At 51.9% G+C, this 16,059-nt stretch overlaps 12 protein-coding genes across 12 annotated transcripts; 6 read left to right on the forward strand and 6 right to left on the reverse strand.

Annotated features, from left to right (window-relative positions):
* Nucleotides 1-1,035: 1,035 nt before the first annotated feature.
* On the reverse strand, nucleotides 1,036-2,593 carry GLOTRDRAFT_126670 (PAP2-domain-containing protein; the record flags this gene model as incomplete). Its single annotated transcript, XM_007865236.1, has 11 exons — nucleotides 1,036-1,388; nucleotides 1,443-1,518; nucleotides 1,576-1,652; nucleotides 1,711-1,848; nucleotides 1,902-1,973; nucleotides 2,022-2,130; nucleotides 2,181-2,205; nucleotides 2,256-2,267; nucleotides 2,320-2,385; nucleotides 2,439-2,459; nucleotides 2,508-2,593. 11 exons carry the CDS (start codon nucleotides 2,591-2,593, stop codon nucleotides 1,036-1,038), a joined length of 1,035 nt encoding a protein of 344 aa, XP_007863427.1.
* A 379-nt stretch (nucleotides 2,594-2,972) lies between these two features.
* Nucleotides 2,973-4,187, forward strand: GLOTRDRAFT_126671 (uncharacterized protein; the record flags this gene model as incomplete). The annotated part of the gene is made up of 4 exons (XM_007865646.1): nucleotides 2,973-3,024; nucleotides 3,076-3,121; nucleotides 3,178-3,205; nucleotides 3,279-4,187. 4 exons carry the CDS (start codon nucleotides 2,973-2,975, stop codon nucleotides 4,185-4,187), a joined length of 1,035 nt encoding a protein of 344 aa, XP_007863837.1.
* An 84-nt stretch (nucleotides 4,188-4,271) lies between these two features.
* Nucleotides 4,272-4,878, reverse strand: GLOTRDRAFT_91673 (uncharacterized protein; the record flags this gene model as incomplete). Its single annotated transcript, XM_007865237.1, has 2 exons — nucleotides 4,272-4,747; nucleotides 4,803-4,878. 2 exons carry the CDS (start codon nucleotides 4,876-4,878, stop codon nucleotides 4,272-4,274), a joined length of 552 nt encoding a protein of 183 aa, XP_007863428.1.
* A 260-nt stretch (nucleotides 4,879-5,138) lies between these two features.
* Nucleotides 5,139-5,672, forward strand: GLOTRDRAFT_126673 (eukaryotic translation initiation factor 1; the record flags this gene model as incomplete). The annotated part of the gene is made up of 4 exons (XM_007865238.1): nucleotides 5,139-5,166; nucleotides 5,251-5,382; nucleotides 5,439-5,476; nucleotides 5,529-5,672. The coding sequence occupies 4 exons, from the start codon at nucleotides 5,139-5,141 to the stop codon at nucleotides 5,670-5,672; spliced, it is 342 nt and encodes a 113-aa protein (XP_007863429.1).
* A 152-nt stretch (nucleotides 5,673-5,824) lies between these two features.
* GLOTRDRAFT_120022 (uncharacterized protein) lies at nucleotides 5,825-7,099 on the reverse strand (the record flags this gene model as incomplete). The annotated part of the gene is made up of 9 exons (XM_007865239.1): nucleotides 5,825-5,973; nucleotides 6,029-6,134; nucleotides 6,188-6,205; nucleotides 6,256-6,332; nucleotides 6,383-6,546; nucleotides 6,600-6,702; nucleotides 6,729-6,833; nucleotides 6,901-7,041; nucleotides 7,067-7,099. 8 exons carry the CDS (start codon nucleotides 7,097-7,099, stop codon nucleotides 6,113-6,115), a joined length of 663 nt encoding a protein of 220 aa, XP_007863430.1. The 3' UTR covers nucleotides 5,825-5,973; nucleotides 6,029-6,112.
* A 218-nt stretch (nucleotides 7,100-7,317) lies between these two features.
* GLOTRDRAFT_104100 (uncharacterized protein) lies at nucleotides 7,318-8,193 on the forward strand (the record flags this gene model as incomplete). Its single annotated transcript, XM_007865652.1, has 4 exons — nucleotides 7,318-7,399; nucleotides 7,460-7,555; nucleotides 7,616-7,991; nucleotides 8,046-8,193. The coding sequence occupies 4 exons, from the start codon at nucleotides 7,318-7,320 to the stop codon at nucleotides 8,191-8,193; spliced, it is 702 nt and encodes a 233-aa protein (XP_007863843.1).
* Nucleotides 8,194-8,301: 108 nt separating this feature from the next.
* GLOTRDRAFT_104101 (uncharacterized protein) lies at nucleotides 8,302-9,191 on the reverse strand (the record flags this gene model as incomplete). Its single annotated transcript, XM_007865653.1, has 5 exons — nucleotides 8,302-8,352; nucleotides 8,403-8,633; nucleotides 8,687-8,852; nucleotides 8,905-9,026; nucleotides 9,081-9,191. The coding sequence occupies 5 exons, from the start codon at nucleotides 9,189-9,191 to the stop codon at nucleotides 8,302-8,304; spliced, it is 681 nt and encodes a 226-aa protein (XP_007863844.1).
* A 125-nt stretch (nucleotides 9,192-9,316) lies between these two features.
* GLOTRDRAFT_114657 (endopeptidase) lies at nucleotides 9,317-11,345 on the forward strand. Its single transcript, XM_007865240.1, has 9 exons — nucleotides 9,317-9,426; nucleotides 9,476-10,049; nucleotides 10,101-10,393; nucleotides 10,444-10,612; nucleotides 10,669-10,737; nucleotides 10,790-10,845; nucleotides 10,903-10,939; nucleotides 10,998-11,027; nucleotides 11,079-11,345. Exons 1-8 carry the CDS (start codon nucleotides 9,394-9,396, stop codon nucleotides 11,003-11,005), a joined length of 1,239 nt encoding a protein of 412 aa, XP_007863431.1. The 5' UTR covers nucleotides 9,317-9,393; the 3' UTR covers nucleotides 11,006-11,027; nucleotides 11,079-11,345.
* A 204-nt stretch (nucleotides 11,346-11,549) lies between these two features.
* GLOTRDRAFT_72318 (pyrroline-5-carboxylate reductase) lies at nucleotides 11,550-12,960 on the reverse strand. The gene is made up of 6 exons (XM_007865241.1): nucleotides 12,924-12,960; nucleotides 12,571-12,874; nucleotides 12,342-12,510; nucleotides 12,043-12,292; nucleotides 11,918-11,989; nucleotides 11,550-11,864 (listed from the first exon to the last, which is right to left on the reverse strand). Exons 1-6 carry the CDS (start codon nucleotides 12,946-12,948, stop codon nucleotides 11,737-11,739), a joined length of 948 nt encoding a protein of 315 aa, XP_007863432.1. The 5' UTR covers nucleotides 12,949-12,960; the 3' UTR covers nucleotides 11,550-11,736.
* Nucleotides 12,961-13,010: 50 nt separating this feature from the next.
* Nucleotides 13,011-13,747, forward strand: GLOTRDRAFT_110061 (glycosyl transferase; the record flags this gene model as incomplete). The annotated part of the gene is made up of 3 exons (XM_007865242.1): nucleotides 13,011-13,275; nucleotides 13,323-13,461; nucleotides 13,519-13,747. 3 exons carry the CDS (start codon nucleotides 13,011-13,013, stop codon nucleotides 13,628-13,630), a joined length of 516 nt encoding a protein of 171 aa, XP_007863433.1. The 3' UTR covers nucleotides 13,631-13,747.
* Nucleotides 13,748-13,794: 47 nt separating this feature from the next.
* On the forward strand, nucleotides 13,795-14,833 carry GLOTRDRAFT_126680 (S-adenosyl-L-methionine-dependent methyltransferase; the record flags this gene model as incomplete). Its single annotated transcript, XM_007865243.1, has 4 exons — nucleotides 13,795-13,917; nucleotides 13,969-14,205; nucleotides 14,260-14,328; nucleotides 14,381-14,833. 4 exons carry the CDS (start codon nucleotides 13,795-13,797, stop codon nucleotides 14,831-14,833), a joined length of 882 nt encoding a protein of 293 aa, XP_007863434.1.
* On the reverse strand, nucleotides 14,519-16,016 carry GLOTRDRAFT_72325 (nascent polypeptide-associated complex, alpha subunit). The gene is made up of 5 exons (XM_007865244.1): nucleotides 15,951-16,016; nucleotides 15,608-15,814; nucleotides 15,472-15,549; nucleotides 15,152-15,416; nucleotides 14,519-15,095 (listed from the first exon to the last, which is right to left on the reverse strand). Exons 2-5 carry the CDS (start codon nucleotides 15,812-15,814, stop codon nucleotides 15,076-15,078), a joined length of 570 nt encoding a protein of 189 aa, XP_007863435.1. The 5' UTR covers nucleotides 15,951-16,016; the 3' UTR covers nucleotides 14,519-15,075.
* Nucleotides 16,017-16,059: the final 43 nt, after the last annotated feature.

Below are 16,059 nucleotides of genomic sequence, written 5' to 3' on the forward strand. Positions count from 1 at the left end.
ATAAACTTACAGCCAGCCTGCGTCGCTAACCGGTTGATCGAATCATCGCTCTCGCCCATAGCCCGGACTTGACCGCAGAGAGCGAAGGAGGTGGATGTGGACAGAGCCCGTCCATTGGCGTCGACGTCCGCCACACTGAATTGCACGGAGGCGTGGTCCTTGGACGTGATAAGGCGGTCTGGAGAGAAGCAGGTTACGCTGATGCTTGGAACCAGACTAAGCTAGACATACTAGTGGCCGCGCATTTGCGGGGGACGTAAAGGTCGACGAGGATGCCCTAATATCCACTCAGAAAGTCATTCTTCGCCGTTAGCGAAGCGATACACACCTGATCGTTCTCCATTGCAGACTAGTGAAGGTGGCGACGGCGGTGGCGAAAGGTCTACCAGGAGAAATGGCCGACCGTGGGACTACGAGGTACTACTGTACAGTTGTGGCAGTTACCGCATTTGGTGCAGCTGTGGCTGCCCAGCCGCGAACGTCACCTTATGGCCAAGGGGTGGACACCGGGAGAAGCCGAGACCGCATGAAGGGGGGAGGGGGGGGTCTCGAGGGCCTTAACAGGAATTTATTAAAAATAGATTTGGCTCTGTGACAGCCCTGATGGCAGAGATACGGTACAGGTGGTACTAAAACTGCTTGCTAGTGAGGGTTACAGGGCTTTATTAGCCAGGACAACCTCGCCTTGGCCATTGCACGGAAGAAAACATAAAGCGTGACAACATATAGTGTGACAATACAGTGACGTGTGGGCGCACTGAAAGATGACTAAGCAAACCCTAACCTGGACGTGCCTGGGACCTACCTTCCCGATATGGTACCGTGGGACGCTCCCACGGGGGGGGAGGGGGGGGCCTCTGGGACCTTAGCAGGATTTCCTATCATGCGGTCTAAAATTTTATTATTGTCCACCCCTTGCTTATGGCTATCCGATGTGTGAGAGATACATCATGGACATTTTATGTATCTTGGTACGATGGTAATGACAAGTCCGTGGAGAGTTACCGTACGTTCAAATAAAATGTGAAGCCTGCATCATTCAGACGACGTCCTCTCATGTCCGAGGGTTGAATAGTGGGCATCGTGTCCGCCGTCGTTACCGGCTTTCCAGATTTCGGGTAAAGGTCCGGGTTCGATCTTCGGAACCGTGCCAGCGTTCACCGCTCCTTCCTCCAGGTCATTGTAGCTTGATGGTGGTTCATTTTGAGGCGGTAGTGAGGGGAGACCGCCTCCGCCGTGCAATGGAAGTACATCGCCTTCGCGTTGGATCCGTGGCGAATAAGGCCGGTGGGAGAATTCCGAGGACAGAGGCGGGTAGTACTGCCGATAGGAGAAGTAGGACATGACGAGGCCAAGTATGCTACCCACGAGAACGTCTTGCCAATGGTCTTAGAAACGAAAGGTCAGACTATCGGTACGTGGGAAAGGAGAGGTGTACTTACGTCTGTAATCCATGGTACGAGAGATCGCCACCATCGCGGCACCGGCCAACGGCGCCAGGGAGATCCACGCTTTTGGCTGTGCAGAGGAATGTCAGCTATTTGGCATTCTGGTTCCAGGATCAGTGAATCATACAGCATGTCCTCTCTTATCAAACAGATGTAATTTGCCAGCAATGTAGAAAGACAGAAAACCCAGACCTGCGAACGAAACTGGGAAGCGTGAAAACAGTAATCACATTTAAGTTCAGTCTCGAGCAACCCAACTTACGACTCGAATGACCGCTAGGGAAACTTCTGAAGCCATCCTTCAATATGTACGCATCCGTCTGAGTGCAGATGCTAGAATTGGACAACTTGTAGATGGGATCCGCGGATCCAGGAACAGGTTGACAACGATCTATAACATCTACAGGTGGGCGATATGAGAATCTTTCATAATTCGGAGGGAAACACGATTACCTGGTCGAGGGCGCCCGACAGTAAGCTTCGTAAATTGAGTTATTGTTCCAGTGATAGCCAAACCCAACACCACTGGAAGTTTGTGAGTATAATCCATGCCCGAAGAACATGCCTACGTACATCCCAAAAGACTATTATGGGCATCCCAGAATGATCGGACCGTCAGGAGATTGATGGCGAGCACCAGGACTATGGGAGACACGATCGCAATCATGTATAGAGCGAACGGCTGTGGCACGATCAGTTACATGGCTGGCAAGATGACTGGGTAACACGCACAGGCACTCTCTCGTGGACAGCATACCTGCAAAGTCACGTCAATCTAGCTCAACCTACAGGTCAAGGCATACATACGGGTGCCGCAATCTGGCTCAACATCAGATCGTGACACCCTCCGAGGATATGGAGATAGTCTCACGATGTGTCCGACAAGGAGAACTCCCTCCTGAATCCCTCAACATTGTCGATCGCGAAGAATATAGCACTGCCGGCACAGTTAGCCTTACCTCCTGGACGGGAAAATATGCTAGGACGCACGCCACCACGATTGTTACCGCCCTACAGAACAATGAGCTAAGGAGGACGGGTGGCGCAGCGGATACTCACCAGTCAGGTCCATACGAAGCGGCGAGTTGCTTCAGCCTCGACCTGTCAGTCCTGGAACGCCCGGAATTTCTTCTGAAGAGGTTCATGTTGGAAGGCTGTGGGGGATATTGTGGCGGCGATCCGACTTGTTGAAGGGGAATATTGTCAATAGGGGACGATGGTCGTGACGGAGAAGGAAGGCGAGAATAAGACATGCGTAGGGCTGCCTAGCACATTACGCAGTACGTGGGGCCTGAGGAAACCGAGAACGGGAATAAATCCCTTCGTAAGAGCAAGGCGACACGGCCCAATGTCGCACAGCATGACCTCCGCACAACTGCTTCCGTACAACTCTCGCGCAGCAACCGCGTCGCGCGAAGATTACGCGCCAAACCAAGACGCGTCGAGTCTCCTCGCTAAAGATTGCCACACCCCATACGAATATTACAAAGCGACAAGAGCAAGTTTGTCGGTGTTGTTCCGGACATGTCGATCAACGACTTGTACGCGCTCCCCGCTGACTTCGAGTGGTCAGAAGGTGCGCGAGTTCTGCGGTCTCCGCCGTGGCGCATGCTCATCAGACTTGCAGAGTATGATTCCATCCTCAATCAGATTGCTTCCACCGATGTTGTCGAGTGCGTCCAAGTTCCCCAAAAGTTGTACTGTCGTCCTCATAGGGCATAACACGAAGGACGACATGGTCGAAACTGAGAGATATCGTAAAGTATAAGATAAGCCAGGCATGTTGTGTATACGCTTCGTCTTCTAGCTCTAATTCACCACGCAAGGTAGAACATCGACACGTATCTGTCGGAAGGGAATCCCCTCGTGGATCTGTCGTCAGTACATGACTTCTCACCTCGGCCGTCCACATCGGGCGGTCTGAAGCTTCCCCCTTTTGCCCCTCGTCCCCGAGACGAAAACAATCCCAATGTCATTCCAAAGGTCCATCTTTCAAAAGAAGAGGCAGATGAGATGAAGGAAACGATATTCGCGCAATTACATGACTTCGAAGAGTTCAGTATCGTTTACTGTTTCCTACTGTCATTCGCTCACGAATCCTTTAACAGCAATCCACCCTTCACGATACAGCGTGTCTGCGAGCTCTGTTTGCGGCCCAAAGAGCACTATCGAACAATAGGGAAGTATCTGCGAGCGGTTGAGAAGTCGCTACTAGTGACTTCTAGCTGGGATGCATTCCCGCTACCCACTACTGGGACACAAAATTCCATATCCTCCATCTCAGTTGCAGTGAGCTCTACGCCCATCGCATCCGCCCCCGCCACACCTCTATTCTCCCCAATCCCCTTTCTTCATGAAGACGCCAGGCGATCAAAATCTCGCAGCCCGCCACCGTCACCTCTGGCTCTTACAGCTGTTGATAACCCTGGAGCCGCGGTTAATGATGAACCAGCCGTCCTGGGGCCGAGTGACACTGAGCAGAAGGTCCTTGGCTTGGTTGACGAACTAGACGATCCTAGTCCTGGCCACATGAGTGACCGTCCTGTTGCGCTGTCAGCCGTTACTGAGCTGCCGCATGAGGAACCATCGAAACCCTTATTTGGAACATTAGAGGAGAGGTTCGTCCCGTCCTCCCAAGGTAGCGAAACAGAAGTTATGCACGCGACGGATGAAAAGGAGAAGGAGAGCCAGGCAGAAGGGGGATCAGGGGCGGAATTGGATAAGAAAACAGAGAGTTGACCAGAGAGTATGTACGGCAACTTGTTGTATCGTATACTTGAGCTTTCTCTGCTTTCTCTGCTTTCTCTGGCAAGGTAGCAATTGTCACGCGTAATCACGCTTGATCTTGTCCAGGAGGTTATTCATGCGTTGTCGCATATCAGGCTGGCGTTTGCGTCCTCTGCAAGCTGTGCTGTTACCCCGTACCGCGCGAGCACCCCGACCTCTTGACCGAGAAGACTCTGGTAGCCGACGTGCTGCAGCGGCCGAAGGGCCTGACGGATGAGGATGCTTCGATGCTTGGTGCGCCTTGGAGCGATGTACCGACTCCGAGAGTGGATACTGCGGCTCCGCCACCAGTTCATCAGGGGATTGTTCGCTTTCCTCTTCCGAGTCTCCAGCAGCGTCGGGCGTGATATCTTGTGGTTCCTGACCTTTGCCAGCCCGACCATGCGCAAGCTGCTCAAGGTCTTGTGTATCAGCCCGCTGAGCAACGGAAGATTGTAGCGTCTTGCGCTTCTCTGCCTTCCATTTGCTCTTGATCTTTTGGGTCTCGACCCATGCTTTCTTGAGCTTTTTTGCTAGGGCGAATTATAAGAGCATGCCCGAACGGGCGTAAAATAATATCCAGCGTACCTCGATTCTCCGGGAGGTGTTGGAATGTGGGCGGCCTCTTTCTTTTCTTTACGCTGTCTGTTGTGATTGTTGCCATAAAAACGGGAGGACTGTTGTGTGCTGATAGAATAGAGGACCCACAAGCCCAGTCGTAGTCTTTGTTGTGGTCTTGTTCAGGACGTTCTTGTAGTTTCACGGTGGGAGAAGCTATCGATTACATAATGTTATGGGTATGTAATGACTAGTCTGACTATATAAGGTCTACAACCGTTCTCATCTCTGTACCTCAACCTCCGTCACTCCAACCGTTCTCGATCCCCACTCAGTCCTCATTTTCTGTATTCTATTCCTTATTGTATGAGCGTGCAGAATCTCAACACTTTCGGTGAGTGCTGCATGGGAGCTCGCGACCGTGCTCTTATCTGATCACGGGCGCCTGGGACTGACTCCTCTTCCCCCTCCTCTTCAGACCCCTTTGCGGACGAGGGAGACGTTCTCGGTAGCACTAAAGACGTCGGATCGCAACAGAACTACATCCACATTCGTATTCAGCAGAGAAATGGAAGGAAGACTCTGACTACTCTTCAGGGTTTGCCTAAAGGTGAGTCACGTTGTCCGTACGGACCCGCCGTGCAAATCTGACCTCTGTCGCCTCAGAATATGATGCGAAGAAGCTTCTAAAGGCTTTCAAGAAGGTAGGTTGCTTTCAATAGTTCGTATTCGAGCGTCCGTTGATCCTTCGTGCAGGAGTTCGCATGCAATGGCACTCTCGTCGAGGACGAAGAGATGGGTCAAGTCATCCAACTTCAGGGCGACCAACGGCTCAAGATCTCCAATTTCCTCACTGAGGAAGGGATACCCAAGGCTACCATCAAAGTGCACGGGTTCTAATCGCGCAGTGGTTGTGCCGCGCGGTTTTGTAGAGATATCTCATCTGCAGGAGTTTCATGATATCGCACAGCGGACTGCCATTTGTTCACGTCCCATGTTTGTACAGTATCCACGGTGTTTATTCTTACAAGTTCTTGCAACGATAACTGTTCCCTCTGTCAAAGATTCGGGTGTGATGAGTCTCGAGAATCTGGTAGTGGATCAGCCACCATGCCACAGTTTGCGGTCAACAGAAACGTATAATACAAAGCAAAGCTGTGAACAGGACTAGTTGACCAGCACTGCAGGGACCTGTAGTAGGCTATACGGCTGAGCATATGTAGGAAATCAGGGCGAGTAAAGCAGGGGCACTCAACTAACTATTTATTGGTTTTTTTGGGGGGAGGGAGGCTCAGGGCAAAAGAAAGAGGTACCGAGACGTTGACATTATTTCAACCGGTCTATTTGATCTTGTCCAGAGGCCTGGGGAAGGGATATCAACGTCGGAAAAACATAGATCTGCGGTAAACACTAACCTGTTGAACCCTCCGCGTCTATAGCCGCGTCAGCACAATATCTAACAATATATATCGGTATGACAGACCTATTCATGTATTGTCTCCAAGTCCTCATTTTCTTGACGTCCACAGCGCCTTCCTGGTTACCTTCCACGTGCTTGCCCTGCAAAAGCATGTTAGGTATACGCCTCAGCCACAGAGACCAGCACTAACCTTGGTTGTCCCAAACCCAGTAAGACCCATCATAGCCATCATAGCTGCATCATCGTCATTCGTGGCATCATCCATAGCTTCACCCTCTTCTGCGCCATCTGCAGGCTCAGTGGACTCATCTCGGCCAATCGAACGCAATGCTTTAGACGTTTCAGGGACTGATTCTCAAGTACAGCATCAGTCGTATATATTCATGGCATATATCTGGAGTGCTTACCAGATCTTGACTGGGGTGCGGTTGGATCTTTCAACTCTGAGCGTTCTGGGGGAGGTCGGCTTTCCCTGACATCAGCAGGACGACCGTCTTTGTCTCTAATGTCCTGGACATCCCTTCTACTCGCTTCACCTCTAGTGGGTCTATCACGTTCATATCTGCTGTCGCGTCGAGGATCGTCTCGAGGGCCTCTGTCCCTTCTATCGTCGCCGCGGTCTCGGTCATAGTCCCTGACGTCTGTCGCGTACGTCGACACAACAATTGTTAATGCCACTTAAATAGAAGCAGCTGGTTGCGTAATTACCTCTCCGGCGATCCCTGTCGCCTCTACGCGGAGGGCTCCTCGAACGACTATGTCTCCGTCCTCCATCGCGATACTCGCCACCCCGACGGTCTCTGTCCCTGTAGTCACGATCACGGTCTCTGACACGGTCGCGTTCCCGATCTTTGTATTCGCGTTCCCGACTCACGTCCCGCCTCGGGTAGTCACGTCTGGTAGACATTTCGAGAGGACAGAAAGGTAAGTAAGTGCTAGTACTGCCGCAGGGTGGCAAGTCTCAATGAAAGCGGGGTCTATTTTGGGAACCGTGTGTTAGCCACGTGTCTTCGCGATCGACAGAAGTCGAGGATCGAGTTTACAGAGGCTACCCACCTGCTGCGTTTTAGAGCCAGGGTGCATGCTAGACCACCACAGATACCTGGTGTTGACAGAAATTTTCAAATGAACACTGCCGCGCGCGCTGGCGGAAAGTCTCTGCGTCAAGGGTTTCTGAATGCCGGTCGTAACGCCGTCGCGGAAGACAGTATGTGTGGCTCTACCTTGTGGATTGACTAAAGCAAACATCCCTGACGAACGGTCCTAGGAACCCATGTACAACTACGAGGCCTTCCAAAGACTGCCTTGCCTTCCGACGTCCTTAGATTAATTGCTCGAAATAGGGTGGAGAACGTAACTGGCGGTGAGCATCCCCCATGAAGCCTTGTAAGGATAGGGCTGACATGAGCATTCGCGAGCGTAGTTGCTATTGACTACAATGGGTTCAAGCCTACAGGCCGCGCGTATGTGAAGATTGCATCGCCGGACCTCGTGCAAACAGCATTGGAGCGTCTCGACTCGTCAACCATGGCTGCCATGACAGTACGTGCCGTGTCCACACCTGGCGTGGATCTAGCCCGAAGATCCCGAGGTGCGAAAGGAGTCGAAGAAGCAGCTGAACGTGGCGTCATCTCTGGAAACGGTCCAAGCGGGGGGTTACCGCCGTCACAATCGGGGATGAACGTCGTTGTCTTTGGTCTGCCCTCGAAAATGGAGCTTGAAAAGGTCAAGGCGTACTTCGATGGGTTTGAATTCGCATCCATGACTCGGGGCGACAAGGAGGTTATCCACGTCGCTCAGTAAGGCCATATTGCGCTGCTAGCCTCCATTCACATGTACTAATCTGTCGCCAGGCACGAAAAGGTGCCAAGTTCACGATACCTCGTTCGTCTGGCTTCAGTGTCGGAGGCCCATCGATTCGTACGGCATGTGCATATGACATACTTCGATCAAGAAGCATGGGGCGGGCGATACCTCATGAAAGCAAAAGTGATTTACTGAACCCATCAATTGCATTCCTCATATGAACACCCGGCGAGCCACAATGGTATGTCGGATCTACTGTATACTACACATGACCAAGTACAACTAGGTTGAACGATAATCGAGTTACATCCTCTCTGCATCCGGATCTGGGTCGCCCACCCGTGCTCGCTGGCCCTGACGAGAAAATTAACAAAGAGACCTGGAAGACCGAGGAATGGACTTACTCCTCGCGCATTACTCCCGTCATCTTCGGGCGAGCGGCCTCTCTTGAGAGTTGCCTCTGGAGCGACGGGTACATTTGCCTCCTTCCAGTCTCCTCCTCCACCAGCTGCCATTCCGTTGGCGTCTGCATAGCGCTCTTCCACCTCTCTTCTCCTCTCGATCTCCAACCGTTGGGCTTGCGCACCCCATCCGCCGCGTCCAGGATCATAATCTTGTCTGTGTTCGTCACGCACCTGTGTATACATTCAGCATAGCACGAAAGAGAACAGTACATATATATTTTTACCTGTCCCCCGCTCCGCCCCCGGCCAAACTGCCTGCCATCCTTATAGCCAAGATCCAGGTCGCACCGGATAATACGTTCGTCTAGCTTCGTGCCGGATATGTATCTCATGGAAGCCAATGCTTCCTCGTGAGTATAGTACTCGACGAAACAGAAACCACAAGGTGTCCTGAAGACGCGATATCAGCTACTTGTTTCGCCTCAGTCGACCAGGAACGAACCTGGTATTGCGGTCCAAGCCCATGATTATGCGCTTCACTCCACCTCCATCTTCAGGGCTACCACATTTGGTAAATAACTCATATATTTGTTCTTCTGTTGTGTAGAAACTCAAATTACCGACCTGTTTACAATTAGTATGTGTTGCATAGCAGACTAACATGTCCACTCCACGTACGTATAACGTGCTCGACTTCGCTAGCAATTCGTTCTGTTTCTGTCTATCGACTCGTGTTTGCGAGTCTTTGTAATTGGAGGGCTGGTCCAAGCTCTGCACGACGTGAGCCATGGCACCGGCAGGTCACTGCCTGGTCAGATACAGGATGGAGTGGCCTTTCTGCTTTCGATTCTGTCTCGTAAAACAAAACGCGTGAGCAAATTCGCACGATCAGCGACCATGTCCCAAGTGAACGCGACGCGTCATCTTGCATAGTACGTGCATTACCCTCGCGCTCTCTTCTACAAGCCGCTCGCTTCGACTAGCTTTCGCCATGGATGAGATAGGCATTGAGATACAAAAGGAGGTCTGTACATGAGCTTTCATATATGCATCATTTATTTACACGACCATAGGAACCGACGTTTGGGTCGGTGGTCACGGAAAAGACTTCCCTCCTGCAGGAGTTACAGGAGGAAGATCTGTATGTCAAATACAAGAAGCTTGCCAGGCACCTCGAGATGCTTGAGATTCAAGAGAGCTACATTAAGGACGAGCAGGCGAATCTCAAACGCGAACTCATCCGCGCACAAGAGGAGGTGAAAAGGATCCAGTCCGTGCCTCTGGTCATTGGGCAGTTCTTGGAGCCAATAGACAAAAACACCGGCATTGTGGGATCCACGACTGGCTCCAACTACGTTGTGCGAATACTGTCTACCCTCGACCATGAGCTTTTGAAGCCTTCTTCGTCCGTTGCCCTCCACCGGCATTCCAATGCACTTGTCGACATTCTCCCACCGGAGGCAGATTCTTCCATCAGCATGCTGGGTCAGGAAGAGAAGCCCGACGTTGCATACCAAGACGTCGGCGGCATGGACGCGCAAAAGCAGGAGATTAGGGAGGCTGTCGAGTTGCCATTAACCCATTTCGATTTGTATAAGAAGATCGGAATTGACCCTCCCCGGGGTGTCTTGTTGTATGGCCCGCCAGGTAGGCAATACCCCACCACCAGCTCTGGAATAGTGCCTTAACGTTTGTTAGGTACCGGAAAGACGATGTTAGTGAAAGCCGTCGCACACCACACAACAGCCGCGTTTATCCGAGTCGTGGGTTCCGAGTTCGTGCAGAAATACCTCGGTGAAGGGCCGCGTATGGTCCGAGATGTGTTCCGTCTCGCTAGGGAGAACCAGCCGGCGATCATCTTCATAGACGAGATTGACGCCATCGCCACCAAACGTTTCGATGCGCAAACTGGCGCTGATCGGGAGGTCCAGCGTATTCTGCTTGAGCTGCTCAATCAGATGGACGGTTTCGATCAGGGCAGTAATGTGAAGGTAAGGCGGTCAATGGATGCATCACAATGGAAGTTAATTGATGCCCGTAGGTTATCATGGCTACAAATCGTGCGGATACTCTGGATCCTGCTCTTCTCCGTCCAGGACGCTTGGACCGCAAGATTGAATTCCCTTTACCGTCTCGCCGAGAACGTCGACTTATATTCCAAACTTGCACCAGCAAGATGAACTTAGGGCCGGATGTTGACTTGGAAGACTGTATGTGATGGTCCTCCGTTCGGTATTCCTTGACTGAGGTTGCCCGTCAAAATTAGACGTCTCGCGACCAGATCGACTGTCTTCGGCTGAAATTGCTTCAATATGTCAGGCTGCTGGATTGCAAGGTCAGTTGTCGTCTATTCATGTAGGGGCTCGATTTACTGGACGACGAATTAGCTGTGCGGAAGAACCGTTACGTCATTTTGCCGGGGGACTTCGAGGAGGCGTGGAAGGTATGTTGTTGTTTGGTATATTTCCCACGTTCTGCTCACATAAATCTTCGCCGCCAGCAAACAGTTCGCAGAGGAGACGAGACACACGAGTTCTGTATGTTGGTTCATAGGTTGCTGTTAATTATCCCTTGCTAACTGTCGCGTTCTTCCAGACCGGTGAAGTTGTCTGGCCCGCTACTTTTGTGAGTTTTGTTGTTGTTCAGCAGTCATCCTGGATCTGATGGGTGTCCCAGTTGCTCGCATTTGTACAATACTCTCGCAATATTACCTGTTCATCGTCCTGCTGCCTGAAGTCGGATTCCACTGCTACAACGCTCTCTCTCACTTTGACGTCTCGCTGCACTGTCTACGGCGTTGCGTTCATTCTTCAGAGCAAGATGGACATGTCCTTCATTTTTGCCTACTTCTGCACTTCGCTTGAGACGAGATGACCTTCACAGGGACCCTCGATGGAGAAGGAGGTTCACAGAGGGACGACAATCTCAGTGAAGATATTCGGGATATGGTGTCAGTCGATAGGTATGCCGTGCTATTCCGTTGCTTGTAGAGTCTTCACTGATTTGTTGCTTCCTAGATACAGTCTTGCAAATACAATGATCCTCTCTTTCCGTATGTCTGATCTGTGCGTAAATTCCTTGGGGAAAAGACGCTCCTCAACACTCTGGATGGCATTGGTTACCACATGACCATTCTCATTTTATGGGAGCAATATTGATTGTGTTGCGACCCACTCCTTGGCGATGCTTCAGATAATGGAGGCATCGATTATGCAAGTGGGTTACAATCACACATTTTTTGGTTTAGTGGATTGTACAGTCTATCTCCTGCTCGTCTCAATATATGTGATATATCGATGCAAATGTATGTGCCGCGATTTTGTCCCTAGTGTCATCAATGCTTGGCGGGTTGTCCAAGCTCGCTCGCGCGTTCAGTCGCTATCTGGATGGCACGAGCAATGGTCGATCTTACGCGGCCGTCCTCCAGAGCCAGTAACCCGGCAATGGTGCAACCCCCGGGTGCTTTGTACCGCTCGTTCAGTATCATGGCGATCTATGATATACAAGAAACTTACTCGTGACAGTGTCTTTAATTTGAGCAGGATGAGCACCCGCCTGTAAGGTCATACGAGCAGCTCCTTGAAGAGCTGTGAAGCACACATGAGAGGTGCACGTAGGGCTGTGCGGAGTCCGAACGTACTCTGCGCGGCAAGCTCAAGAGCCTCTGCTCTGGGAAGACCCATCATAACACCTCCGTCGGCCATGGCCTCCAGGAATATGCACGCGAACGCTGGGCCAGAGCCGGAGAGTGCTGTGCACGCGTCGAAGTGCTTTTCATCGAGGAAACGGCAGCGTCCGATCGACGAAAATATATTGAGGATAACGGAGCGCTGGAGGTCCACATCCGACGATTCTGGCAAAGCGCTGACCACCGTCATGCCTTCACGAATCTAGTGGTCTCATGAAGGCAGTCATACCGACGACCACTGACGATCATACCTTACATGGTGTATTCGGCATCGCACGTATGACAGTAGTGGAAGGAAGTACCCATGCAGACATTTGAGGGATCGTCACCCCAGCAAGGATACTAATGAGGAGCTTCCCTGCGAGGGCTTCTTGCATTTCATGCCCACTCAGGATTGACTGGGCTTGCTGGGGTTTACAGCTATTCCCTCAAACTTTTCATAAGTGATTTGGCATATCAAGAGAGGAATTACGGACGTACCATAATATCACAACGTCCGACTGTCTGACGGACTCCAAGTTTTGGCCAGTGACTACTTCCACCTTCGTCCCTATGGGGCCCAAAGCCGAGAAGACATTTTTGAGCTTTTTTGCACTCTCGGTCCTCGTTACACAGGCAATGAAGCGAGACGGTAATGAGGCATCATCCTCCGATGACTCCGCTGGAGTCATCGTTCCTGGGGTATGCACCTCCCACTTGGAATGAGGCGGTCGGATCGTGGTATTACGAGCTTCCAGGCTGTCGACCACTCCGGAGAGTATGGCAATGCCCATCGTTCCACATCCTGGACGTAAGTTAGAAAGACGTTGAAATCAAATAAATCGTGCAGAGACCTAGGACGCAGAGTGTGTAGCCCATGGCGGAGGTCGTAAGCAGATTAGATGGTAAATCAATGATCGCTGTATCATGATGACTTGAGCATGCGCGCCTTCGTCACTGTGGGATCGACGCATTTCGACCCGCTCGTGCAAGCCTCTCTATCCACTCCGGTCTTGGAGAGTTTGCGCTCTCGAGGTTATACGGAACTCACTATCCAATGCGGTCATTCTAAGATTGTACAAGAACTGTTTTCTGCGCAAGATGTAGCAACTTTAACCAACGCCGGCGTCAGCATCGAAGTCTGGAGATTCAAGCCTACGCTACGAGAAGACTATGCACGGGCAGACTTAGTTATCAGTCATGCAGGTAGTGTATCTGCCCTTTGCTAGGTACCGCTATTATCTAAAATTTAGGCTCGGGAACTATACTGGATGTCCTGAGACTGGGGAAGGCATTGATTGTGGTACCTAACCCGACTCTCTTGGATAACCATCAGGAAGAGCTGGCCAACGCTCTAGCGGACCTCGGTCATCTCTATTCGTCGTCTATTCCGTGAGTTCGAAGCTTTCGGACGATACGAACGGGGCAATGATCATGCTTTTATGCTAGTGATCTGCCTGGGGTGATAGAACGGATCGACACTCGTCACATCGTGCCCTTCCCTCCGTTTGATGGCAGTAGATTCCGAAAGCTTCTGGACGAAGAGATGGGATATGTCTGATCATGATTGTGTACAATGAGCGTTACAGTTTACTTGTACCCGCAGGCTTTTCCACTATTGTGCACGCAATATTGAGAGATATTATTTGATCGGACAGATTCGGACAATCATTCCTCGTAAACACTTAGTCTGCGCGTCGAGCTCGTAGAACCCATATACAGGACATGAGCATCTCGAATAGCGTCAGGGCGGTGTCGGTGTCCGGCAATCCTCGAGAGTACGAGGACGTGCACGTCCATGCCGTCTACGACGAAATCGCCAGCCATTTCTCTTCGACACGGTACAAGGTATGTCACGTCCGCTGAGCAATGGTCAACTGGTACAGATCCATTCATCAGCCGTGGCCCATAATAGCTGAATTCCTTTCGAGCCTTCCCACTGGGTGGGTCGGATTAGACTCGGGTGCAGGAAACGGGAAGTACCTTCCCCTGCCTTATGACCGACCAGGACAGCTGTGGACGATCGGACTGGACAGGAGTAGGAACCTTCTACGTATAGCTCAAGGAGCTGGGGGGGAACTCAGGGAAGTGGTATGGGGAGACGTGCTTGACGTTCCCTGGAGACATGGAGCGTTCGTACGCACTTTTCCACTCGTCACCTCAAAGCGATCCTTACTGATCGCTGAACAGGACTACGCAATTTCGATAGCAACAATCCATCACCTATCTACGTCTGCGCGTCGCAGGGACGCGGTAAAGGTGAGTATCTCAAGTCGGCCAGTGCTACAATGCTGATATTCTTCTATCGAAGAGCCTCCTGCACTCCATTTCCCCTGATCATGGAAGAGCCTTGATCTATGTCTGGGCAGTTGAACAAGACAGCAAATCAAAGCGCGTCATCCCATCCGCACAGCCGGAGGATCAGTCGTCCACAGAGCCGCAAGGTGTGGACGTCTTCGTGCCATGGGTACTTTCGGATCGTACGGCTGCACCGGAAGAAAAGCGACCTGCAGGGCAGCACGAGGCAGCACGCTCGGAAGATGAGCTGAAGCCCAAGGCCAAGGTGTACGATCGATTTTACCATATGTTTGCGAAGGGCGAGTTGGAGCAACTTGCGACGGACGCTGCACAGGCTATGGGATTGTACGTGGGTCCCAGGGATACAGACAGCATGGCCATGGAAGGAATGAGTGGCGTGGAGGTATGCCAAAGTGGTTGGGAAAGATCAAATTACTACGTCGAGCTGCGACGGTGGCGGACTTAGATAGCCTGTATCACGGCGTCCTTGCAGCTTTCCATCTCCATCTATGTGCATTGTGCACCCTCGAAAGGGCAAGGCGTCGGCGTGGTCAGAGGGAAGGGATGTATACTGGATTGACGCAGACAAGTTGTTGCCGCAAACCCTGGCGGGTGCTCCTGAGGCATTTAGATCCAACAGTGTTATGGGTCAGATAGCAACGATGCGATAGGTAAAGCGGAAGAACATAATGCAGTAACTCGAAACTATCACTCGCTGGCAGCCATGACTACACGCAGGCAGATCAGCTTTCAGGGCATATGCAGGTTAACATAGACAACTCACTAGCGTTGATCAAGTCTCCTCCGCTGTCTTTTAATGCACGCACAGCCTTAGCGCGAGAGCAGTTGACCTGGGCCATGACAAGGTCAATGTCCTTGGGGTCCACGCCAGTCTCGTCGACCTCCTCAGGCGCCTCAAGCTCCGGAATGTCATCCTCATCCTCCGCCTCCTCACCGGCGCCCGACTTCTCCAGCGCGGGAGCTCCTCCACCGCTGCTCGCCAGCTGCTGAGCCGCGGACAGCTGCGCTTGGGAGTTCATGTCCTCAATCTTCAAGCCGATACATGAGCGTCGCAAGACAGTGGATGCCCCGCCAACCACGCACCTTCGCCTCGCCGAAGACGATGTAGCAGTCACTGTTTGGTGACTTGTACACGTCAGGGGAAGCAAGAACAAAGAGGACCTGACGGTATAAAGATCCGCTGAGCGTCGTCCTCAGTATCAAGGTGCGTAACACGTACATTCTTGGGTCTCCGGAGCGTAACACGAGTGATGCCGGGCACCTTCTTTAAGCCCAAGCTGAGGAGAGCCTTCCTGGCCTTCCGTTCAGCACGCGACTGGATCTTCTCAAGGGCGGCATTCGAGGTAGGATCCTCCTCGTGGTCATGGTCGTGATCGTGCTCGTGCTCGGAGTGGTCGGAAGGGACTTCCTCGATTGTGGCGGACATCTAGATCGAACAAAGCAGCGGTTGAGCGATGGGCGTACATCCGACGTGGCAGCGAGGCATCCAACCCCTTCCTCTCGCTGAATCGCGACCTGAAGAGTGCCGTAGACTCCGAAGCACAAAATAGCAGCCAGCTCACCTTCGTTTCCGGAGTTGATAGGACGGGACCACCTGTGCTCGCTGTCTTTGACGGCGACTAACGTTACCTGGCGCTTCGCCGGCATCTTCCGGCACGGGCGCCTATTGGG

This window comes from Gloeophyllum trabeum (assembly GCF_000344685.1).
Source record: "Gloeophyllum trabeum ATCC 11539 unplaced genomic scaffold GLOTRscaffold_00003, whole genome shotgun sequence".
Taxonomy (NCBI): Eukaryota; Fungi; Basidiomycota; class Agaricomycetes; order Gloeophyllales; family Gloeophyllaceae; genus Gloeophyllum; species Gloeophyllum trabeum.